The sequence below is a fragment of the Hibiscus syriacus genome, unplaced genomic scaffold (assembly GCF_006381635.1).
Source record: "Hibiscus syriacus cultivar Baekdansim isolate YM2019G1 unplaced genomic scaffold, ASM638163v2 tig00111022_pilon, whole genome shotgun sequence".
NCBI classification, from domain to species: Eukaryota; Viridiplantae; Streptophyta; class Magnoliopsida; order Malvales; family Malvaceae; genus Hibiscus; species Hibiscus syriacus.
In genome coordinates, this window is record NW_024062956.1 from 253,285 (window position 1) to 275,734 (window position 22,450).

Genomic DNA, 22,450 nt, shown 5'->3' on the forward strand with positions numbered 1-22,450 from the left:
GACTTTATCAACCAAAGTCTACGTCCACTACCTTAGCTATCCACACTAAGGATTTTCCAACAAATTCACTAATTTGTTCTTTCTTTTGAGGCCAAAGAGATAACCTTACAATACCCTCAAGAATATACCCCAACTCTTGAGAACACTCTTTCCCAAAGAGAAGATTACAAATTTGCAAACTTACAAGGAAAACCTCACAAGGTAAGATGTTTGCACAATTCTAGAACAAGAAGAGAACACTCACAAATAATTACAAATGAGCACAAATGGTGTTCTTTGAAAGCAAAATGAATATTGAAAGGAAAATTGGCTTGATTTGCACAAACTTGGTGTTTGATGCTTTCTCTCTTGTTTCTCTATAATTTCATGTTGATCAAGGGCTTCAGAACTTGTTTAAATACACCTTGAATCACTTCTGAACGTTGGGGATGATTAGTGAAGATCATATAGCCGTTTTAGTGTGAAAACAATTAATAAAACATCTTGGAGCGTGGGGGGAATCGGTTCCCTAAGTGTAAAATTCAAATATTTTGACCGTTATACAAGGGGGAATGGGAAACCCTTTGGGGGGAATCGGTTCCCTCCGAGCATACTGAAATTCTCGGAGCCAAACCATTTAGGGGGGAATCGGTTCCCTCTGAGCAATCTAGAATTTTTTGCTTTGAAATGGTTCGAAATACTTTGTAAAATTATTTTGAAATTGTTTTAAGATTAAAACTTAATTTTACACTTTGAGTAAGGATTAAAAATGATCTTTGAAAGATTTGGAGTAATTTTTTGATATTCGAATAATTCTATCGAATATACTTAGAAAATCATTTGGAAAATCTTAAAATTCATTTAACTTAATTTGTTATATCGAAATATTAAAATGTTTTCAACATATTCTAAATTGGTCTCTAAACTTTTTGAACACTCCAATTTCATCCCAAACTATTAGGGGTGTTTATTCGGTTAAAACGGTGGTCGTCTGAACCGAATTACCATTAACCGAATTAACCAAACTTTTTTTCTTTAACCGTTAACCGAACCAAACTTTTTTTTTTTAAATACTAACCGAACTGAATACATTTCAGTTAATTTTCTAATTAACTGATTTTTTTAAATTTTCTAATTTATATAAAAATTGAATATTTTTAATTCAAAAAAACAATTTACAATTAATTTAAATAATATATAATTAAAAAATAAAAAAATTATATGTTTTTTTAATTAATTAATATTGATTTAGGTTTAAAAGTTTGGATCTTAAATTATTAATTGAGTTTTAAATGGTTTGCTCATATGTTATATATAATATATTAAAAATTTAATTTCAGTTAATTCGGTTAATTAACCGATTTTGAACCGAATTAACCGTTAAAATAATTCTAAAAATTTTATTAACTGTTCCCTGACCGAACTAATTCGGTGGCTGACCGAATTAATCGAACTAATTCGGTCGGTTAACTCGGTTAAAATCAAAAAATGAACACCCCTACAAACTATACATATATGCTAATAACATCTCTTGCTAATAAAATTGTTATACCAAGTTATATTATTATATGTTAAAAAAATGAAGGTTAAACTAGGATTAAAACTAATTGCATATTTGGATGAATTTGGAGATGAAATTAAAATATTCAAAAGTTTGGGGACTAAATTAAAAAGAAGGTCATAGTTTAGGGATGCAGTTAGTCTGTTTAAAAATTTAAGGACCAAATTATAATGAGATTTTTAACTTAGGGACATATGGTACGATTAACTCAATTTAGAGACAATTTGACATTGATTTTATTTTTATTTAAATTAATCTCATCTGTAATTAGATGATGTGATTTGTTAATTGTTTGGTTGGTCGACCCAGGGCCGGTTTTGGGCCTGTGCGGGCTGCCCAACCGCACAGGGCCTAATTTTTGTAAGGGCATCTAATTTTTTTAAGTCTTTTGTATATATGTGTATTTAGGATGTTTGACCCAAGAATTTTCAAGTCCAAGGCTCACGTTAAATAATATTTTAGTTTTAAAATACCTATTTTACTGTTATGCATAGGGCCACCAAATTTTACAAGACGGGTCTGGGTCGACCCAACAAAATCAATACATTGATTTTGTCAAAGTTTTCAAACTATGGAGTGTATAATTTAGTATATATATGTGTATGAGTTAGGATCCAATTGCATAGTGTAAAATTAAAAGATTTAAATTTTTTTAGGATAGTTGGATGAAAAAAAATCAAAGGTTGTAATTAACAATAAAAACGAGAAAATATTTACTGGAAAAAAAACACATGTAGTTAATCTCATTTTTTGATTTTCTCTCATCCAACAATCCTAAAAGAGTGTAAACTAAAATTTTACACTAGCCGTAAATGAATCATAACCCTATATAATACATGAATTACAATTGCTTATTTAAAAATGTTTATTTGAATTTCGTTATAAAATATTAAAAATTATATTTAAAGTTATATTGAAAAATATTTTTCAACCGTTAGATATGTCAATAGAATGAGTAGGATAGATAAATCTATCACTGTATCACACCTGACAGGGACGGAATCGAACTATAACCAAGACAGTTCATGTTCCTCCCATTTTTTTTATAGTTTATATACATTTTAGGTCCTTCAAAATTTTAAATTAGTAAAATTAAATTTTTGGTCTCTTAATTTGTTGGGTTTAAATACATCTTAAGTCCCTATAATTTTTTAAGTTAGTCAAATTAAGTTTTTACTTCCACATTTTTTGTTTAAATGCTTATTTGGTCCCCGTCAGACATGAAATTAGATAAACTTATCCTTAACTCCGACATATTTTGTTTAAAGATATTTTAAATCCCAAATAATTTAAAAGTTAGTACGGACCAGACGACTTCAGTGGTTAATAGATCTATTGTTATCTCTTAAGATCTCATATTCAAATACTCCGTATGCAATGGTACGGACATTCATTGTCAAATGATTTAAAGTCTTTAAACAAACCTTATATTTATATCGAATTTATATATAAAAAGGGCTGAAACAATTTGTCCTCTAATCTTGATTATGTCCCTAACAAAAACAATTGGCACGCTATGCTCCACCATTCGTTTTACTATATTATGTATGTGTTTTTCTTCTTCTTTTGATTGGATACTGATATATCAATTTTCTTCCCGTCTCAGCTTATTTATATTTGTTTTTTTTTTGCTATTTCTTTGCAACATTTTTATTTTTTCTAAAGATTATTATACCATCTCTGAGTCTCCTCCAAAAATATATCCCCCTCTCAATATTTCTCGTATCAAACGTTAAAGCTTCTAAAGTTTATCAAAATCTTTGATATTCCACAATTAGATATTTTTAGTATGCCAACTTGTAAATAATCAACATCACCCAATGTCTGATACCGACACTAAAGATCAATATATATAAACGTATGTACAAAGCTAAAAAAGAAGGGGTTCTTCTCTCTAATGGGATTTGTCTCCTTCTTGCGGGCTTAATTACTCTATTGTTTATCATCTTATTCAATCCACACAATCACAGACTGTGACTCTCCATCTAAACTAAAAAGAATAAATTGTCTACAACCATCCCAACTCACAATTTATCCATCAATAATTATAAATATAATCATAGTATTAATTATAAATTAATTTTTTTAAAATTTATAATTACAGGTAATTACTTATTACATAATTAAATTAATTATCAAAATATATTCAAATTTGAATTAACACAATTTAATTTACATATTAAAAAAATCATGAAACATTAAAAGTTCTAACTTCATCTTGCTTTTAATAAATAAAATTTTAGGACTTAACACCTATATTTGTCTAGGATGATTAAAAGGTAGTATATGTTTAAAAAAAAATTAATTTGTTGATTATAAACATACTCCAAAAATATAACCGATCGAATTCAAAATCTCAGAGAGCACTAAATGAATTCATAAGATTTAAAACTTAAATGTTTGACATATTAATTTTCTAGGATAAAATTAATAAGAAACAATAATTAAATTGTTATATTATATTATGGAGTTAAAAGATTTGATGGCAATCCTTAAAATTATTTGAAGACGATGAATTTTCATTGCATAAAAAGAAATAAGAATTAAATTAGTAAGTAAAAAAAGTTGTTAAGAAAGTTACCATGTTTAGGCATTCCACGTTTGAGTAATTATAATTTACATTTTTACACCACAAACTATCCCATTGCTGTATATAATTATAAGCTCTCTCATTTTTTTCCTCTCACAGACAACAAAATTTCTCAGTTTTAGCTTGCATTTCGGTTCTTCAGGTGGTTGACTTAGTTATGGGGGCCTCCATTTTGCCAGATCTCGGCACCGAGATCCTGATCCCGGCTTGTGCCGTTGTTGGAATTGTCTTTTCTCTCGTACAATGGCTTCTCGTTTCCCAGGTCAAGCTCTCTCCGGGTTCTCAATCCAACAACGGTGCCGGTGGCAAAAACGGCTGCGCCGATTACCTCATTGAAGAAGAAGAGGGTCTCAATGACCATAATGTTGTTCTCAAATGTGCTGAAATTCAAAACGCCATCTCTGAAGGTTGTTGCTCTTTTCACTTATTTCATTTTTAAAGGCTTTGCGATCTGGGGTTTTGAAAAAAGTTAAACCTTTTGATCTTTTTTAACGTTGTTTTTGTTTTTGGTTTTCACGCTGAATCTTTTTTAGCGAAATGGTGTTTGAAAATTTCCTCTCTCGCAGTTGTGAAGCATTTCGATTTCTTATGTTCTGAAAGTTTAGATCTCTAGTTTCATTTTATTTTTCTTTAATGTTTGGTAGGAATTTTTGGTTTGTCTATAAGTTTTGATGTTGTCTCGTGAACTTGGAAGAAAGAGTTTTGGAGCAGGAGGTTTCATGTTTCATGTTTTCATATGTTCAAGTTTAGTTGAACATTTTTTAATAAATAAAATGTTGGGATATGTATTTTTTCTATTCAACAGCCATGAAAAACCAAGCTGTCTTTATGAATGTATGTATGTGCTTCAATGAATGCTTATTCAGATCGAAGTGTATGGTGATGGGGGAATCGAGTTTGGACCCAGGTGTATTTATTAATTACATCTCACAATCAATATAGATTTAAGTTGTTGTGTTGATTTTCTGTTGCTCATTGAGAACATAATTGAGATCTAGGCTTTTTTTCTTTTCTTTTTCTTTTTGGATTTAAACTTTAGGTGTTGTAGCAGAAGCTATAATGGCAATGGAACACGTTGGACATTTTCTCATAATTGTATTGTATGATTACTATGTGAAAACTTGTTCCTACTGATTAATCTGCAGATTTGGAGTTCCTGGGAAAACATTGAATGTTCAGGAACTAATTTGGTTAAGGAAATTCAATCCTTTTTGTTGAACTTGAATCAGATCTGGAAGTCTTGCATTATATGGGACCAGAATAAAGTTTCCGATGGCCCGAATTTGTGCATCTGTTTAATTTATCTGGGGTCTGAATTAAGTTTCTAGTGGCCTGAACTCTGATATTTGTTTAATTTATATGGGGCCTGAATTAAGTTTCCAGAAACCATACGGCCCATACCTACTTCGATTTGCTTACTCCGAAATATTTGTTTAGTTTCCTTCGTTTCTTTTACTGCTGGAAAATTATTTTGAATCATGAATGAATGACTGTCATAGTAAAAGCTGATTTGAGCAAATGGTGCACTCTTTCATGATATGATATGCTTTACACTTTATTTCACTTTTTGAAAGTGAGCTGCTTTTGATTCATTTCTATGCTTCCAAGTTTATAACATATTTAACTATTTTCTTGTTTGTTTCTGCTTTCTATGCTATTTATAATAAATTTTACTTTTTTTGAAATGCAAATTTTTTTCTAGATTCAGTACATATTTTAGTTTACTGTCAACAAACTGTTAATATTCCAAAATGAAGTTACCTTTTTAATTTGTTTCTATTGTTTTGCTTCTAAGAGTGAAGTGGGGATGGTAATAAAATCACTCTAGCTTTATTCTATTGACAATGTTTGTGATAATATACTTTTCCTAGCAAGAATTATGGTTTATATGTTGTAGTTCTGTTTGTCGTCTTTTCTGCTTGTAAGTCTTGGAAAGACTTCCCAGTTATCTAATATTTCGATTTATGAGTTTACAGGTGCAACCTCATTTCTTTACACCGAGTATCAGTATGTTGGCATTTTCATGGTTGCTTTTGCAATCTTGATTTTCCTCTTCCTTGGCTCCGTAGAGGGTTTCAGCATGAAGAGCCAACCTTGCACATATGACCTATCTAGGATGTGCAAGCCTGCCCTTGCCACTGCTGCATTCAGCACCATATCTTTCTTGCTCGGTGCTGTCACTTCAGTTGTTTCTGGCTTTCTTGGGATGAAAATTGCTACCTATGCTAATGCTAGAACCACCCTCGAAGCAAGAAAGGGAGTTGGAAAGGCATTTATTACGGCATTTAGATCTGGTGCCGTAATGGGCTTTCTTCTTGCTGCAAATGGCCTCTTGGTGCTTTACATTGCCATCAATGTATTCAAGCTCTACTACGGTGATGACTGGGGTGGTCTTTTTGAGGCGATCACTGGTTATGGGCTTGGAGGTTCTTCCATGGCTCTTTTCGGCAGAGTTGGTGGAGGTATCTATACCAAAGCTGCTGATGTGGGTGCTGATCTTGTAGGCAAGGTGGAGAGGAACATTCCTGAGGATGACCCTAGGAACCCAGCTGTAAGTGACATGTGTCTACTGATATATGTTGTAGCATTTTTGAGATCTGACGCTGAGTAGTAGTTACTTCTCTAGGTTTGTCTCTGACACTTCCGTGTTTTAGGTGATTGCTGACAATGTTGGGGATAATGTTGGTGATATTGCTGGAATGGGATCTGACCTTTTCGGGTCCTATGCTGAATCATCTTGTGCTGCACTTGTTGTTGCTTCCATCTCTTCTTTTGGCATCAATCATGAGTTCACTCCAATGTTATATCCTCTCATCATCAGTTCTGTTGGTATCATTGTTTGTTTAATCACCACCTTATTTGCAACTGATTTCTTTGAGATCAAGGCCGTTAAGGAAATTGAGCCATCATTGAAGAGGCAACTTATCATCTCCACTGTTCTCATGACTATTGGAATTGCAATTGTTAGTTGGGTAGCTCTTCCTTCGTCCTTCACCATTTTCAATTTCGGAGAGCAGAAAGTTGTTAAGAACTGGTAAACTCTTTGTGCTTCTTTTATCGAGAAATGTCAAAAGTCATAAGCTTGCATTAGAATGAGAGTAACATCGAGTTTCTTCTGCAGGCAACTATTCTTATGTGTTGCTGTTGGTCTTTGGGCTGGCCTAATTATTGGTTTTGTAACCGAGTACTATACTAGCAATGCATACAGGTAACTCATCTTGATAGCATTATTTTTCTCCTTTTGTTGTCCTTTGTTATCAGTGATTTTAACACTTTATTTAATTCTGCAGCCCTGTACAAGATGTCGCTGATTCCTGCAGGACTGGAGCTGCAACCAATGTTATTTTTGGTCTTGCATTGGGTTACAAATCTTGCATTATTCCTATTTTTGCTATTGCTATCAGTATTTTTGTTAGTTTTAGCTTTGCTGCTATGTATGGCATTGCTGTTGCTGCCCTTGGAATGCTGAGCACCATAGCTACTGGATTGGCTATCGATGCTTATGGTCCCATCAGTGATAATGCGGGAGGAATTGCTGAGATGGCTGGCATGAGCCATAGAATAAGAGAGAGAACTGATGCTCTTGATGCCGCAGGGAACACCACTGCTGCTATCGGAAAGGTTTGATTTGTTTTTCACTTGAGCACATGGCTTAATTTTTCTAATTTATTTGATTCATGGTGATCTCTATGTTTGTTCTGGATAACAAGCTCTAAAGCAGGTTTTGTTTTGGTGGGCCATGGAGCAGCTATTTAAAAAAAGAATGTCCTTTTTTTCACTGTTATATGATTTTAATTTTATGAGTTATTCAATTGGATACATCCTATATCTCCTTTAAATTTATTTTCAGCATGAGTAATTTTGCTACTTGCCTGAAGTGTATTTATTTGAAAACTCTGCATTTCTTTCCAGGGTTTCGCTATTGGTTCAGCAGCATTGGTGTCCCTTGCCCTCTTTGGTGCCTTTGTGAGCCGTGCTGCAATTTCAACAGTTGATGTATTGACCCCAAAAGTTTTCATTGGTTTGCTTGTTGGGGCAATGCTTCCTTACTGGTTCTCTGCTATGACCATGAAGAGCGTGGGAAGCGCAGCTTTAAAGATGGTTGAGGAAGTGCGGAGACAATTCAACACTATCCCAGGCCTCATGGAGGGCACTGGTAAGCCAGACTATGCTACCTGTGTTAAGATCTCAACTGATGCCTCTATCAAAGAAATGATCCCACCTGGTGCCCTTGTTATGCTCACACCCCTTATTGTTGGGATCTTTTTCGGGGTCGAAACTCTCTCTGGTGTCCTCGCTGGATCCCTTGTCTCTGGTGTCCAGGTGATGTTCACAAGTCTCGATATTGTTTATATGATTTTATATTGCACGAGACCTTTCCTCAGAAGGTTCATCTTAATGTTTGTTTCTGTTTTGGCATGTTTCCAGATTGCTATCTCTGCATCCAACACGGGGGGTGCTTGGGATAATGCCAAGAAATATATCGAGGTATCTCTATCTCTGATTTGGTCGATAGCCTACGAGCTAATCTTATGATCGACATTTATAAAGTAATGGTTCTATATTTACGGTCTTGCTTTCTGAATCGCAGGCTGGTGCGTCGGAACATGCAAGAACTCTTGGTCCCAAAGGATCAGACCCACATAAGGCAGCTGTTATTGGTGATACCATTGGAGACCCTCTAAAGGACACATCTGGGCCATCACTCAACATACTCATCAAGCTAATGGCTGTTGAATCACTCGTCTTTGCTCCCTTCTTTGCTACACATGGTGGGCTGCTGTTTAATTTATTTTAAGAGGAAGCAAACATTGGCTAATGGTCCATTGATCCCCAGACTCTGCCAGGATCTTTTCCGATTCCCGTTTGAAGTATATTTAGACTGCAACACATTTTGACTCTAGAGACAATATCCTCTCAAAAGCCAAATCGGCAAATGAAAAATTTCCCTCGTAAAGGGCTCATAATGACATAGATTGTGATGATGATGGTCAGTTTATAGAAAAAAACTGTGTTGTTACTATTTTTACCTTTCGTTATATTAAGAATCTTTATTTCCTCCCCCCCCCCTTCCCAACTCTATTTTGCCCCTCTAATATTCTTGTCTATAATGATAATGCATGGATTATTGAACATTGCAGGAGAAAAAGAGGTTTTCTCTTGATTAGTAACTATTTTGGTCTGTCGGAGTTCTTTAGAAACCTCCAGCTGGGTAGAAAGTCTAGTGAAGATAACTGCACCCTTGCATTTGAGCTTGATTAAGAATTATCTTTTGCATGTTTCTGTTGAGAAAGGCATGACATGTAATTATGGGTAAAGTACGCAAATGGTTCCTTGATTATAGAACATTGTTTTATTGAGTCTCTTGATTATTAAAAGTTACAAAGTAGTCCCTCGACTATAGGGTGTTACTTTGTTGAGTCCTCCGACTATTAAAAGTTACAAAATGATCACCCGATTATTCATATGTTCCAAACAAGTTCTTTTCTGTTCAAAAATTAGCGGCCATCTGAGATGAATGTTAACTTGTTGATTAGGATATGATAAAATTTGACCCCAAAATCAATTTAGTTATAGTTTATGGATTGAATATCCGTTCACATTATGTCGTCGAGTCAATACTTGAAACATTATGCTAGTAAGTCAGTGTTTGAAAGCAACGGCGGTGTCAGTAGATATCATTAAAATATGATTTTGTCATATCAGTCAGCATATTAATATCCAACTCATATGGGCGTCCATTTTTAACAGAAAAAGACGATTTTCGAATATATGAATAATTGAGTGACCATTTTTGTAACTTTTAATAGTGAGAGACTCAACAAAACAACATCTTATAGTCGAGGGACTATTTTATAAATTTTAATAGTTAGGGGACTCAATAAAATAATATTCTATAGTTGGGAGGTCATTTTTGTATTTTCCCCTAAAATTATCTAGAACATTTAATAAGTTTGATATTTTTAAAAAATTTAATGAATTCATTGAATCTGTCTCAACTAAAATCACTCAAATTCTAAGATGAACTTGTTAAGAATATTTAATAACTCACGCTTTAAATAATGATTTCATCAAATCTGTTTCGATAGGACCGCCTAAATTTTATACTATGAACTCATTGAGAACAAAGTGTTCATTCTTATGCAGGTACATTATACATCATAGAAATAAATAAAGATACATACTATGAGTATGAGTTTCTCTGTGGTTTTGTTTGATCATATTGAACTTAAAATACAAGATTGATTATTCATCTATCATTGACCTTAAAACTCATTCTCTCTACGAATTAAGAGTGACTTTACTACTTAATCTTTTGGTTAAAAGATCAATAAAATTCCTCTCAATCTTTCACGTACTTCATAATGAATACCTCATCCTTTATCAAATGTTTCAGACTCACACCTAATTCATCTCTACATTCAATATTATAAGCCTCGTGTGGCCAACATGTATTTCATTGTATTAAAACTTTGTCTATGTTCAGTACACGTTTGACGTTATGTTACTTTCACAATACAAGTTTTCATATTTCACAACTAGGACATGTCTTTGATCTTGTTGGACAGAGGATACTGTCAAAGGATGCAACTTTTTGCTGGTTAATACCACCAGAATTTGTCCCTTTGGATGCTACATAGTAGGAAGTTTGTTTTGTTTCTCATGCATCAGTTAATCACATGAATGAATATACACTCTTCTTCTGCATTACTCGGACTTTGATGTAGCGTCGAACTCAAACACGCTTAATATTTTCTAAATTTTCACTTATTTGAAGGTTCTTGAAGGATCGCTGTGTTTAAACATAAATAATTGAAGAAAAATAAAGACTTGCGGCAACATGTCTCTGTAAAAAAACTGAGATGAAAGAAATTGAGAGATTATGGGGGAAAAAGGTATGTTGCATTATATTCTTCACTATGCAGAAAAATAATGAAATATTTGTAATATGTTATATTTCTTATTCGAACAATGAATCACTAAAAGGAACCGATTTTAGTTCCCTCTACGGTTGTACCCTGCAAGCAGCGACCGTAACATCAGGCATGTGAGCGAACACAATGGATAAAGGACCAACCGTTATCGGCTTTGCCGAATTTACATGTACAGGCTCCAATGGAGGTATCATCCCCGAAGAATTTACACTTAAAATGTTTCCATTGAGTAGCATGGTTTGACTATGTAAATTTCCGTCTTTTGCTGTTAGATGATATTCCTCTCTTCTTATTTTGGTATCGGGGCCTTTAGGCAGCTTCATGATGGATGTTTTATGGATTTTGTGCTTATGGTGCGATGTTCGTGACCGGTGCTTGCGTCGCAAGGTCATTGTGCCGTTGAACGCTGGCTTTGCCTGAACTGTAGTGCTATTGTCTAGGTTGATCAATAGTAGTGTGATGCCTTTCTGCAAGATTGAAAACTTAATCTCTAAGAAAGGTAAGATTACATGCTTTGATGATTGCATATGAGATGATGAACTTACTGATTGTTTCGCACAGTGAGTGTACGAGCGAATCTTGTCAGCCCCGGTGAAGCTTGTCGAGAGAACATTTCTTCCCATTAGCCGGTGCCAAAGAAGAGCGCTGCATTGGAGAAAGCAGAACATTATCGATATCTCAAATCGTTAGGCCATGAGTCTCCTAATGAAAGAATTGCAAAAAAGCAAAATAACCTGTAGTAGTCTGGATTTGGTTCAAAGTTGGTGGTGTTTAGTAAACCATAATTCCCACCAACCAGTGATTGTCTGCAATACGTTTTCGTATCGTACTTTGATGCCATGCCGAGCTGATCTAAGTACCTGCATTTCATGTCTTCGGTTAATATCAATCATGAATCTATCGGACCGAACGGTCTAAGCTTCGGGATAGCAACACATTGCCACTTTACCAGAAACTGAACACAAATGAATTTGTAACAAGATTATGGCCACTGTTGTAAGCTCCTCCAGCCTCACCCACCCAGGCAACGGCTGAAGTCGAAGAACTCTTGATGATGTTATGGAGGCCACTGAATGTTCCAGACTCACCATCGAGAACGGAAGGATCAAGAATCTTTTCGACAAGATGGTCATCAACTCCTACAAACGATTGTCAAGTCTTAAGCTCCTAGAAGATTCAAATACTGGATTGTACAAGGTGAATCATACCTGGTCCAAGGTTGTATATGTGGTGAGTGACAACATCTAAGGATTCAGTTGTCTTGTTTATGTATTCTTTGAACCAATCCGAATCATAGAACCCGCCCGGTGCAATGATCAACGGCTTCAAATCGACATTCTTGTATACACTCTGCACTACGCTTCGGAGAGCAGTGGTGTCGGCTGCATACTGGTTTGCCGAGACCCGAGTTCCGACCCCGCTCCCGCACAATTCATTTCCTGACAAGCAGAAGATCACTAACACAATTGGTTTCTCTCTAATCATCAATACATCATAGTGAACTCAAGACATTTCATCAATAGTTACCTAACTCCCAACCATGAATGGTATAGTTCTTCCCAACGGTGTATCGAATAAAAGATTCGGCATTGTTGTAGTTCCAAGCTCCTACGGCTTCACCGTTCGAATCTATTTTTCTACCGGCAAGAGCATTTAATCCGAAAATAACCTTAGCCCTGAATCATGAAACAGATGAGCTACATTAGTGCTCAAATTAAACATTCATTATATATATATGTGTATGTATATACCCTGCTTTCTGAAAGAAGGAATTGAGTTCATCCCATCTGTTCATAGGTAAACATCCTTGTGTAAAACCAAACATCTCAGACGTGTTTTTGACAAACGAAGTGCATGGTTGTTGATTGTCATCTGTTTCATATATGACTTTGTCTTGTAACGTGCCGCCCAATCTGATTTTCAATGGTGAAAAGGCTGAAAAAATATATAGGGAGGGTGAGTATTCGACCGAGTCAAGTTGAAAAATTTTGAGTCGAGTCGAGTTTATGAAATTTGAATTGAGTCGAGTCGAGTTAATCGAATTTATGTTTAAATTTAATTATAAATATTTATAATAATATGAAACTATTAATTCCAACTTAAACGATTTTCTATAATCATATATATGATAATACATATATAATTATTCATATGCCATATACATATGTAATGTAGAATTGAGGGATCCAACTTGAAAACTAATTTATTATTTACTAAAAATTTTGAGTTTTTTGAATCTATTTTATAACTCGACTCGAAAATCTCGACTTGAATTCAATTTTTTTAAGTGTAGTCGAATTTATAAAATTACGATTTGAGTCAATTTTTTTGAAAAATTTAATTTTGAGTAGAGTGGACTTTTTGTTCACACTTTGGAATTGATAAATAAATAAACAAATTAAACTGAAAAAAGGGAATTGCCTTACCTTTTACGGCATTCAAGAATATATTTCTACTAAGATCCTGCAAAAGGAAGACGAAAAGGAACATCAAAGAACATCTCACTACCTCAGCAACCACTTTTAAACGGGGAAATGGGATTTCCAGACTGAACAGAAACACCCAGAAAACTAAGAAACAAGAACACCAAAACCAAAGACAAAAAAGAAAGAAAACCCATTGTCGAACGCATTGAAAATAGTGTGGTCTATTGCAGGTAGAAGAAAAAGATAATGACCAGATTGAGAAGACCAGCATGACCCCAACTGCATGAACCGTAATCACATTTTTCGGGGGGCCACCAATCCAAAGTAGCACAAATGAAATCTTCATCTGTAGTACCAATGGGAGTTTTCCCATCAATAAAAACAGTTCCTTCAATAGTTGCATTTGCAGTTTGTGAACGTACAAAACTCAAGCTAAAGCTCAAAAAAACAAAACAAACCCAGAAACAAGAACCCATCTTTGGGTTCAACTGGAAAAGAAAAAAAGGTTTTTGATCTTAAAAACTCTTTCAATGTACTATAAACAGACATGAAGTTGAAGACATTAGCTTCCCAACTGGGTTTTCCACAGGAGGCAAAAGTAAAAGTTAACTTTTTTTGTTTCAAAAATATAAAGATCTCATAAAGTGAATATATATATATATATATGGAAATGGGGAGAATCAAGTAAATCTTGCAATGGTTGGCTTGCCACCTTAGTTTAATTAGCTTAGAACTACAGAATAAATTGAAGTTTGTTGCACAGGTGGGACCATTAATGTGCTGTTGTTACTTGTTACCTTCGACCTTTGCTTTCCCTGAGGAAAACAACAAACCTTTTTAATCTATCAAATGCAAACAAAGCTGAATTTAAAGGTAATGATAGAGATGGATATTTGATCCATTTTTTTAATATTCGGATTTGGGTCGAATTTTTTTTAAAGATAACTGCGGATTGATTTAGTAGAATGAAAGAAATTTAATCATACTTGAGAATAATAATATAATTAACTTTTATATATTTTAAAATAATTACTATAATATCTAGTATAAGTTAATTGAAAAGATTGTGTTATGGCCTTTGTAATTGCACTAATTAAATCCTAAAATTAAGGGTAAAGTATAGAAATGGTCCATCAATTATAGGGTGTTGTTTGTTGAGTCCATCAACTATTAAAAGTTGTAAGATGATTACTCGACTATTCATATGCTCTAAACTAGTCATTTTCAATTAAAAAATTGATGGTTGTTTAAGTTAGATGTTAACTTATTGACTGGATATGATAAAATTCGATTCCAAAATTGTTTGAGTTACATTTTTAGATTATATTTTCTTTACATTATGTCGTCGAGTCAGTGCTTAAAAGCAACAACAATGCTAGTAGACATCATTAAAATATAATTTAACCATTTATCAATAAGTAAGTTAACTTCCAACTCTGATGACCGTCATTTTTTTTAATTAGAAATGACGAGTTTGAAACATATAAATAGTTAAATGACTATTTTGTAACTTTTAATAGTTTCGGGACTTAAAAAAGAAACTCTCTATAATTAACGGATTATTTTTTATTTTTTAATAATAAAAGTACTCGAAAAACAATGTTCTTTAGTCGAAGACCATTTGTGTACTTTAACCTAAAATTAATAATAAGAAATTAAAAGGGATGATTAATTGATAGTAAGTTTTCCCCCCTAAATTCTAAGTCTAATTCTAATTTTACTTAGAGAGGAAGGGAGGAGGAACCTTAAGAAAATGAAATAAAATGCTCGTAAAATTTAGAATCTATAATTTAAGGGATTAAATGATAATACGATAAAATCGAAAACAATTAATAATTATAATGGAATAAATTTGGTGAAATATATTATCAAATTGGATGGTGGCGACAGTTTCTAACCTAACTGTACGTATGTACATAACTAGGGATGGGCATGGCCCGGGTTGGGTCGGATTTTTAGCCCACCCGACCGATTCAAAAATTTTACATCATTCATCCGATCCGACCCGAAAAATATATACCCTCCACCCGACCCGAACTTGATATGACTTTTTGAGTTAAAATCTAAACCCGACTTGAAATAATAAAAATATTATTTTTATTAAATAAAAATAATGATTTAATTGAAAAATAATATATATAGGGATATTATTATAATTATTTCTAAATATTTAAAGTAAAATTATATTTTTATTTGGATCATGTCGGATCGTATATTTTTTATCCTAAACTCGAACCCAAAACTTTTTAAAAACCTGTCGAGTTCGGTCCCATGCCCATCCCTATACATAACACAAATTGATAACAAAGAATATCTTTGTTATCAAACTAGAGACTGAGATTTTGTCCACTATCTTTGACTTGTCTTAAAATTAAAGAGGTAAATTATTTAGTTTTTCTTAAATAACTTTTTATATTAATTTTTTAAGTGAATCAAATATATTAATTTAATTAATTAATTGAGTAATTCAATCGTAGGGGTTGAATCATAAAGTTATACAACATATCATAATCAATAGAAAAGTAGAATTTGATTTTTTTTCTTTATGTTATCATTCTTTGATTTTTTTATTTACATTTTATGGTTTTTTTGAAAAGAAATTTTATACGATACTTTTAATTATTATATTTTTGTTTATCAGAGTGGTTGAATAGTTTGGTTACCCAGAAATGAAGGTACCAATTGATTCAACCACCGTTTGATTTTTTTCAATCATGTTTTATATTTTTAATCACATATTGTATCTACATAAGATTAATTTTGACAAAGTAAAGAAAAAATGGATGTTGGAAAAAGTTAAAAATTTGAGAATGATATCAAATTAATTACAAAAATAAAAAAGTTTTTACATTGATATAATCGTCAGCAAATAAGAATGATTTTAACAACATTGTAGGTAAATGAAAACAATTTCAATAAAATCGCCATTTTACATTATTATTTTTTATATTTTGACACTAAATTGTAAAGCAATAGAAGTAAAATACTAAAATAAGATTATTATTTTCCATAAATCATCATGAAATGAATTTCGGGTGCTTCCTTAAATTTGTCTCCATTTTATTAGTCATTTTTATTTTAGTCTATATATATATAATTTGGCCCTAAAAATACAAAAGAATTGAAGCAAAGTCATTGGCTGCTGTTAGCAACTTTGTCAAAGTCCGTTTTAGCTGCCGATAACTTTACTTGCACTGAAGAAACAACCCTATTTCCCTAATTAATCTAACATCATCCTCAAATCTCTAACTTTTTTTTTTCGGACATCCATTTCTCCTTAATTGAGCCCTTAAATTTATGTCGAAGTCTGTGTATCATTCTCTTCATGTTTCATCTTTTTAAATTTAGACAGGTCTTACGTTTCTGTCTATATGCAGAGATTTTTATGCAGGGTTTACTTCCCATTACAGACGCGCATATGAAGACTGCATAAGAAGGATGTTCAACTATGTATTTATATATTTATTTATACATGCATCGTATTGTATCTTTATTTTAAATTTTCTGACTGCCGGAGGTCTTCTACGGAAGCTGCTCTCAGTCTGACGTTGGGGGCAGCCTACTACACTACCTCCCCCTTACCCCATCGCATATGGGAATAGGGTTTTGTTGTTGTTGTTAGTTACAAATTAAAATTCAAGGATGATACAAACTAAAGGTTAAATGTATATAGTGCAATAAAAGTATAATATTTGTTTAAATAGAATGGTAACATTCAAGGACTTATTACTATTATTATTAATTAAGCCTTTGATTGTACGTCTAATACCCTCTTGATTTTTACAAAATAAAAAAATACCCTCTAGATATTAATATTTTTAGTGTAAAATTTTGTAATATCATTTATAAAAGGAAAATAAAATGTTCTTTGTAACCTTCTATCCGAACTATTTATATCATATAATGTGAAAAGTTTCCATTAATTCATGCATTTGTGAATAATGTGAACTTCCAAGATTCTTTTTTGTAGGACGAGTGATTTTTAAGAAATCTCTAATGCTTGTGACTTACCTTCGAATGAAGTATTCTCTCTTCGCTTGAATTGAAATCAAAGCAATTCTTAAGTACCGACAAACATAAGATTTTATGTTAGAATCGAACTTATAAAATTATAAGAAGTAGAAAATATATTATCAATAAAAAATATTAAAAAAAAAACCTTAAATTTCATGGAGATAATCATCTCTATCAACCCTATGTCTATCCTTGTTCCAACATAGATATATATTTAAATATGTATCGTCTTCGTAATATAGTTGAAATATCCGAAATAAAATTGGAGATTTACCATCTTTAAATGCTGGGTTGGTCCCCGTGGTGTTTTCAAAGTAGTTAGTTGCAGATATTCAGCAAACCATGTATTTCCCTTATCCTTTAGTTTTCCATGGGTGACTGGTGAGAGTCTGTACCTAACCCAAAAGGGTAATAAACCTCCAACAGCTCCATTAATTCAAATTAGCTAAAGGCCAAGCTTTTCCTTATTATTATTTTGACCTAACATATATCCGATTCTTCAATGGAAGCAAGTATAATCACGTTCTCTCCCACAAAAAAGCTTGGGTTTCTTTGCCCTAAAGTGAAGAAAGTTCCAAAATAGTGAGAGCTGGCTGATTTTGCAAGGGAAGTGCTTGCATTATTGACGCAATGAGCACTAATAAAATTTAAGAGTAGATACAAGCAGTTAAATAGAAAATTCGAATTTCATGATAGACACGTACCCGCACTATAAAATGCATGGATCCACAGTTGATTACTGTCACTTGTCAGCTTATTATATTTTCACAATAATATAGAGATTTTCTCCAGTTGGACGTTGAGATTTTCTTTCATTGGTTTAAAAGCAGTTGAAGAGAAAACACAAAAGGAAATATTAGAGACAATAAAGTCAAACACCTTGAGTCAAGGAAAACCAAGAGAATAACTTCTATTAGGATGGTTCCAAAATATTAAGATTTTAGGCACTTCATTAAATCTTAAACGCATAAAATTATTATTATATCCTTTGAGATAGAGTTAGAATTAAATATTTGAGTTGGTTAAATTATTGTACATTCAAAGAATAAAAATTTATTTAATATTTAAATCTAAAAGTTAAAAGAAATAAATATCTTATTTAATTAGTATTTAAATTAAAAACATGAAATGCTATTATACAAATATATATATATATATATGTATGTATGTATGTATGTACGTATGTATGTATGTATGTATATATGTATATGGGCCACATCCCTTCCCAAATCGTTACTAACTTCATTGTTGTATACACGCATACGTATCTAACTAGTTTTTGATGCTTGCCATGCCTAAGTTTTATTTATAACATTTTGCTTGCGTAAAATACTTAATCATATATCGATAATATAAGTTAGAGGTTTGAATCTTAATTTTTAAAAATAAGGTAAATTAAGTTGGAAGGGTAACGACTAGAATTCTCGAGTCAACATATGGGAGTTGACCCAAGAAGATTTTATATTGGTTTAGGACTTTAATGGATCTTTAAGGCTTGTTGGACCTCGATTGGGCCCAATTAAACCTATAAAAAGGGGATTTTTATGATGGGATGAAGGTGGGAAGACTTGAAGAGTAATTAGACCATTGGACCATTATCTTCTCAAAAATTTTGAGTAAAATACACAAAGGGTCCTCTGATTATAGGACACTACTTTATTGAGACCCATAATTATTAAAACTTATGAAATTATCCCTTAATTATAGGACATTACTTTGTTGAGTCTTCTGACTATTAAAAGTTACAAAATGTTCACATGAATATTCATATGTTCCAAACTCGTCCTTTTCTGTTAAAAAAATGATGACAACATGAACTGGGTGTTAACATGCTGAATGTGATAAAATAAAATTTGATCCTAAAATCTCAAACGACTATCATATCTCAATAAATAAGTTAATGCCCAATTGAGATTGTCGTCAATTTTTTAACAGAAAATGATGAGTTTGGAACATGTGAATAGTTAAGTGACCATTTTGTAACTTTTAATAGTCGATGGACTCAATAGAACAACACCCTATAATCGGGGGATCATTTCGTAACTTAATAGTCAGAGGACTAAATATATCAACGCCCTATAGTTAGGGGACCATTTATATACTTTACCCTAAAAAAGATTTAGTTCCTCTCTCTCCCTCCACGTTAAGAGTAAACTTCCTTTCTAGCAATTCCTATTTTCCAACAAGAATCTCAATTGCGAAACATGTTGAGATCTTCGAGAGCAGTAGATTGAGAGGTATATCACTTATACTTTTGATTGATTTTGTACAATATAATGTATTTTTAATACTTTGTAGTATCATGTCTATCATAAAGATGATACATTGCGATAGAATATAGCTTATAAGCATATTTTATGTTTGTGGTATGATTTTGATATGAAATACTTACTTTAAGTCGCACCTTAATTTTGGGTTAAAAATCAATAGTCTAACTCGTTTCATACACAAAAATATAAACATATTTGCTTTTAATCAAATGAAAAAAACAATTATTACCAAGAATCAATAGTATGCCCTCAAAACATAAAAAAGAACTATATTCCGTATGAAACCAAAATAACGAGGAAAATATCTGAGAACAGAACATCTCCCTCTACTATTTCTAGCCATGCCCTTTTCAATTGTATAAAAAAATCTAGTCTTGTGGGTGTCTTCAGGGCTAGAAGTAATTGAAGTTGTTCAGTTCATTTAGGCGCCGAAGCAGGAGGAAGCAATTTAGAAAAACAGTCGTCGGTGAGTTTGGTGACAGCTTTGCAACAAGCAGGACTAATATGAACACCTACTCGAAGTTGAACAGCCTCGAAAATCTCCGAAATACACCCATTAACATGAGAAACAAAAGATATGCGTTTCCAGATTACAATGTTGGAGTAGACACCTTGTTGTTGCCATTCAATATCGATCCTGTAGGTGCTGCCTGCGCATTTCCTGCTGTCATCAACAGTGCCATGAATGCTATATTTTAAAGCATAGGTCATGGCTTTCTTGATTTCCACATTATACTGGAATTCTTTTTTTTTTTCTGGGAAATTTATAAAGCTTTGTTTTCTTGGTGTATGATGATGATGATCAATGGAAGGAGATGTTATATAGGTGGGAATGTGTAGCACGTAGTGTCATTAATACTTTACGTTTCAATTTCAGTTTAGAAACGCTGTTTTATTGAATAAACGAGTTGAAACATATGCATTTTTTATAATCACATGTATCCGATTTATTAATCGATTAATTCGGATTGAATACTGCAGATGATAGAGCGACTCTCCCAACCTAGTTTGCTTCATTTGCAAACATCAAGATCGAACTCCTAATCTTGCTTAAGAGGTCTAGCTCCTCATCCCATTAGATTATGATTCCAACTCTAGTGGGATGAGACATTAAATCTCTATTAGGAGTTCGAATCTTGATATTTGCGAATGAAATAAATTAAGTTGAGAGGATTATCCTCGAATCTACAATATCTAGTTCATATTAATAGATTAATAAATTGAATAACGATGGTTATAGAAAAAATTGTTTTGTGATGATTAAGATAAATATTAATGGATACAAAGAAGGAGATTTTATAAATCAAAAGGCTTTCGACTCTAATAGGTATAAACGGTTTAGTGAAGGAATGATCGGTTAGCTAATAGAATAGACATATAGGTAAAATTAGGGGTGGGCATGGGTCGGGTTGGGTCGGGTTTTTGGTCCACCCGATCCGACCCGAGAATAAGGAATCCTCCACCTGAGACCCGATCCGACCCGACCAAAACAAGATTTCACCCGACCCAATATATAACTTAAAAACCCGACCCGAAATAATAAAAAAATTATTTTTATTCAATAAAAACAATGACTTAATTGAAAAAATAATATATAGAGGGGTATTATTGTAATTATTTCTAAATATATAAGGTAAAATTATATTTTTGTTCAGGTCGGGTAATTTTCACCCTAAACCCGATCCGACCCGAACCCGATTTTTTTTAAATCCGATCTGATCGGGTCGGGTCGAAACCCGTCTGGTTCGGGTCCCATGCCCATCCCTATAAAATAGTAATGCTAACATGAATTATTTGTTCGAGTTAGTTCCACCGACCATAAACTTGTATAGATTATCAGCTAATATTATTTTTTTTACATTACAAATAATCTTATTATATATAATTTGTAGTTAATTAAATCTTTAGATAATCAACAAAACAAGATTTGTTCTCGCAATATTATTTTACAAGTAATTCTAAGTTTGAGGAAACAATGTGAATAGTTCTCACAATATCGGTCTGAGAGTGTTACACATCAAGTATATATTCACAAATATCCGAATAGTTTCTTGCCACTAAAACCATTTAAGTGTTGGCAATAGTTCCTTAGATCTATTGTATGCAAATGATTTTAATTTTTTGCATTTTAGACTTTAGAATCGATATCATATGATTTAGTATCGATATCTAACCATAGAATTTCATATTTTGACGTACTTGAAGTGTATTTGAGTCATGTTTGCAAGGGTTATCGTATGCATGACTCTGAACTTGGTTGCTTGATTTTCTGGCCTAATTTTATGTCTTCAAAACATCAAAAACATATTTCTAGTCATAAAACATATTTTTTTCTTGATATCGACATTATACTGGAATTCAGGGTTTTTTTTTCAGGGAAATTTATAAAGCTTTGTTTTCTTGGTGTATGATGATGATCTATGGAAGGAGATGTTATATAGGTTGGAATGTGTAGCACTCATGTTATTAATATTTTATACGTTTTTTATTTATTAAATTTTACATGTATAATTCTAAATTTTATCCTTTTACTTTTGTAATAACTATGAATTTAATGTTGAACTCATCAAACGACTTTAATGGTTAAGGGGAGTGTTGTTCTCCTCACAAATTCTATGTTTGAACATCTGAATCTGTAGAGTGTGCGTTGTTAATGAATAAGAAAGATTATGAAC

The 22,450-nt window shown here is 32.7% G+C and overlaps 2 protein-coding genes across 2 annotated transcripts; one reads left to right on the top strand and one right to left on the bottom strand.

Annotated features, from left to right (window-relative positions):
- The first annotated feature begins 4,203 nt into the window (after window positions 1-4,203).
- LOC120150235 (pyrophosphate-energized vacuolar membrane proton pump-like) lies at window positions 4,204-9,169 on the top strand. Its single transcript, XM_039162922.1, has 8 exons — window positions 4,204-4,537; window positions 6,107-6,681; window positions 6,785-7,164; window positions 7,252-7,338; window positions 7,421-7,751; window positions 8,043-8,453; window positions 8,559-8,618; window positions 8,722-9,169. The coding sequence occupies exons 1-8, from the start codon at window positions 4,288-4,290 to the stop codon at window positions 8,926-8,928; spliced, it is 2,301 nt and encodes a 766-aa protein (XP_039018853.1). The 5' UTR covers window positions 4,204-4,287; the 3' UTR covers window positions 8,929-9,169.
- A 1,847-nt stretch (window positions 9,170-11,016) lies between these two features.
- On the bottom strand, window positions 11,017-13,997 carry LOC120150317 (heparanase-like protein 3). The gene is made up of 9 exons (XM_039163010.1): window positions 13,743-13,997; window positions 13,492-13,528; window positions 12,817-13,000; window positions 12,593-12,741; window positions 12,274-12,504; window positions 12,015-12,204; window positions 11,800-11,925; window positions 11,611-11,710; window positions 11,017-11,532 (listed from the first exon to the last, which is right to left on the bottom strand). The coding sequence occupies exons 1-9, from the start codon at window positions 13,965-13,967 to the stop codon at window positions 11,137-11,139; spliced, it is 1,638 nt and encodes a 545-aa protein (XP_039018941.1). The 5' UTR covers window positions 13,968-13,997; the 3' UTR covers window positions 11,017-11,136.
- Between the last annotated feature and the right edge of the window lie 8,453 nt (window positions 13,998-22,450).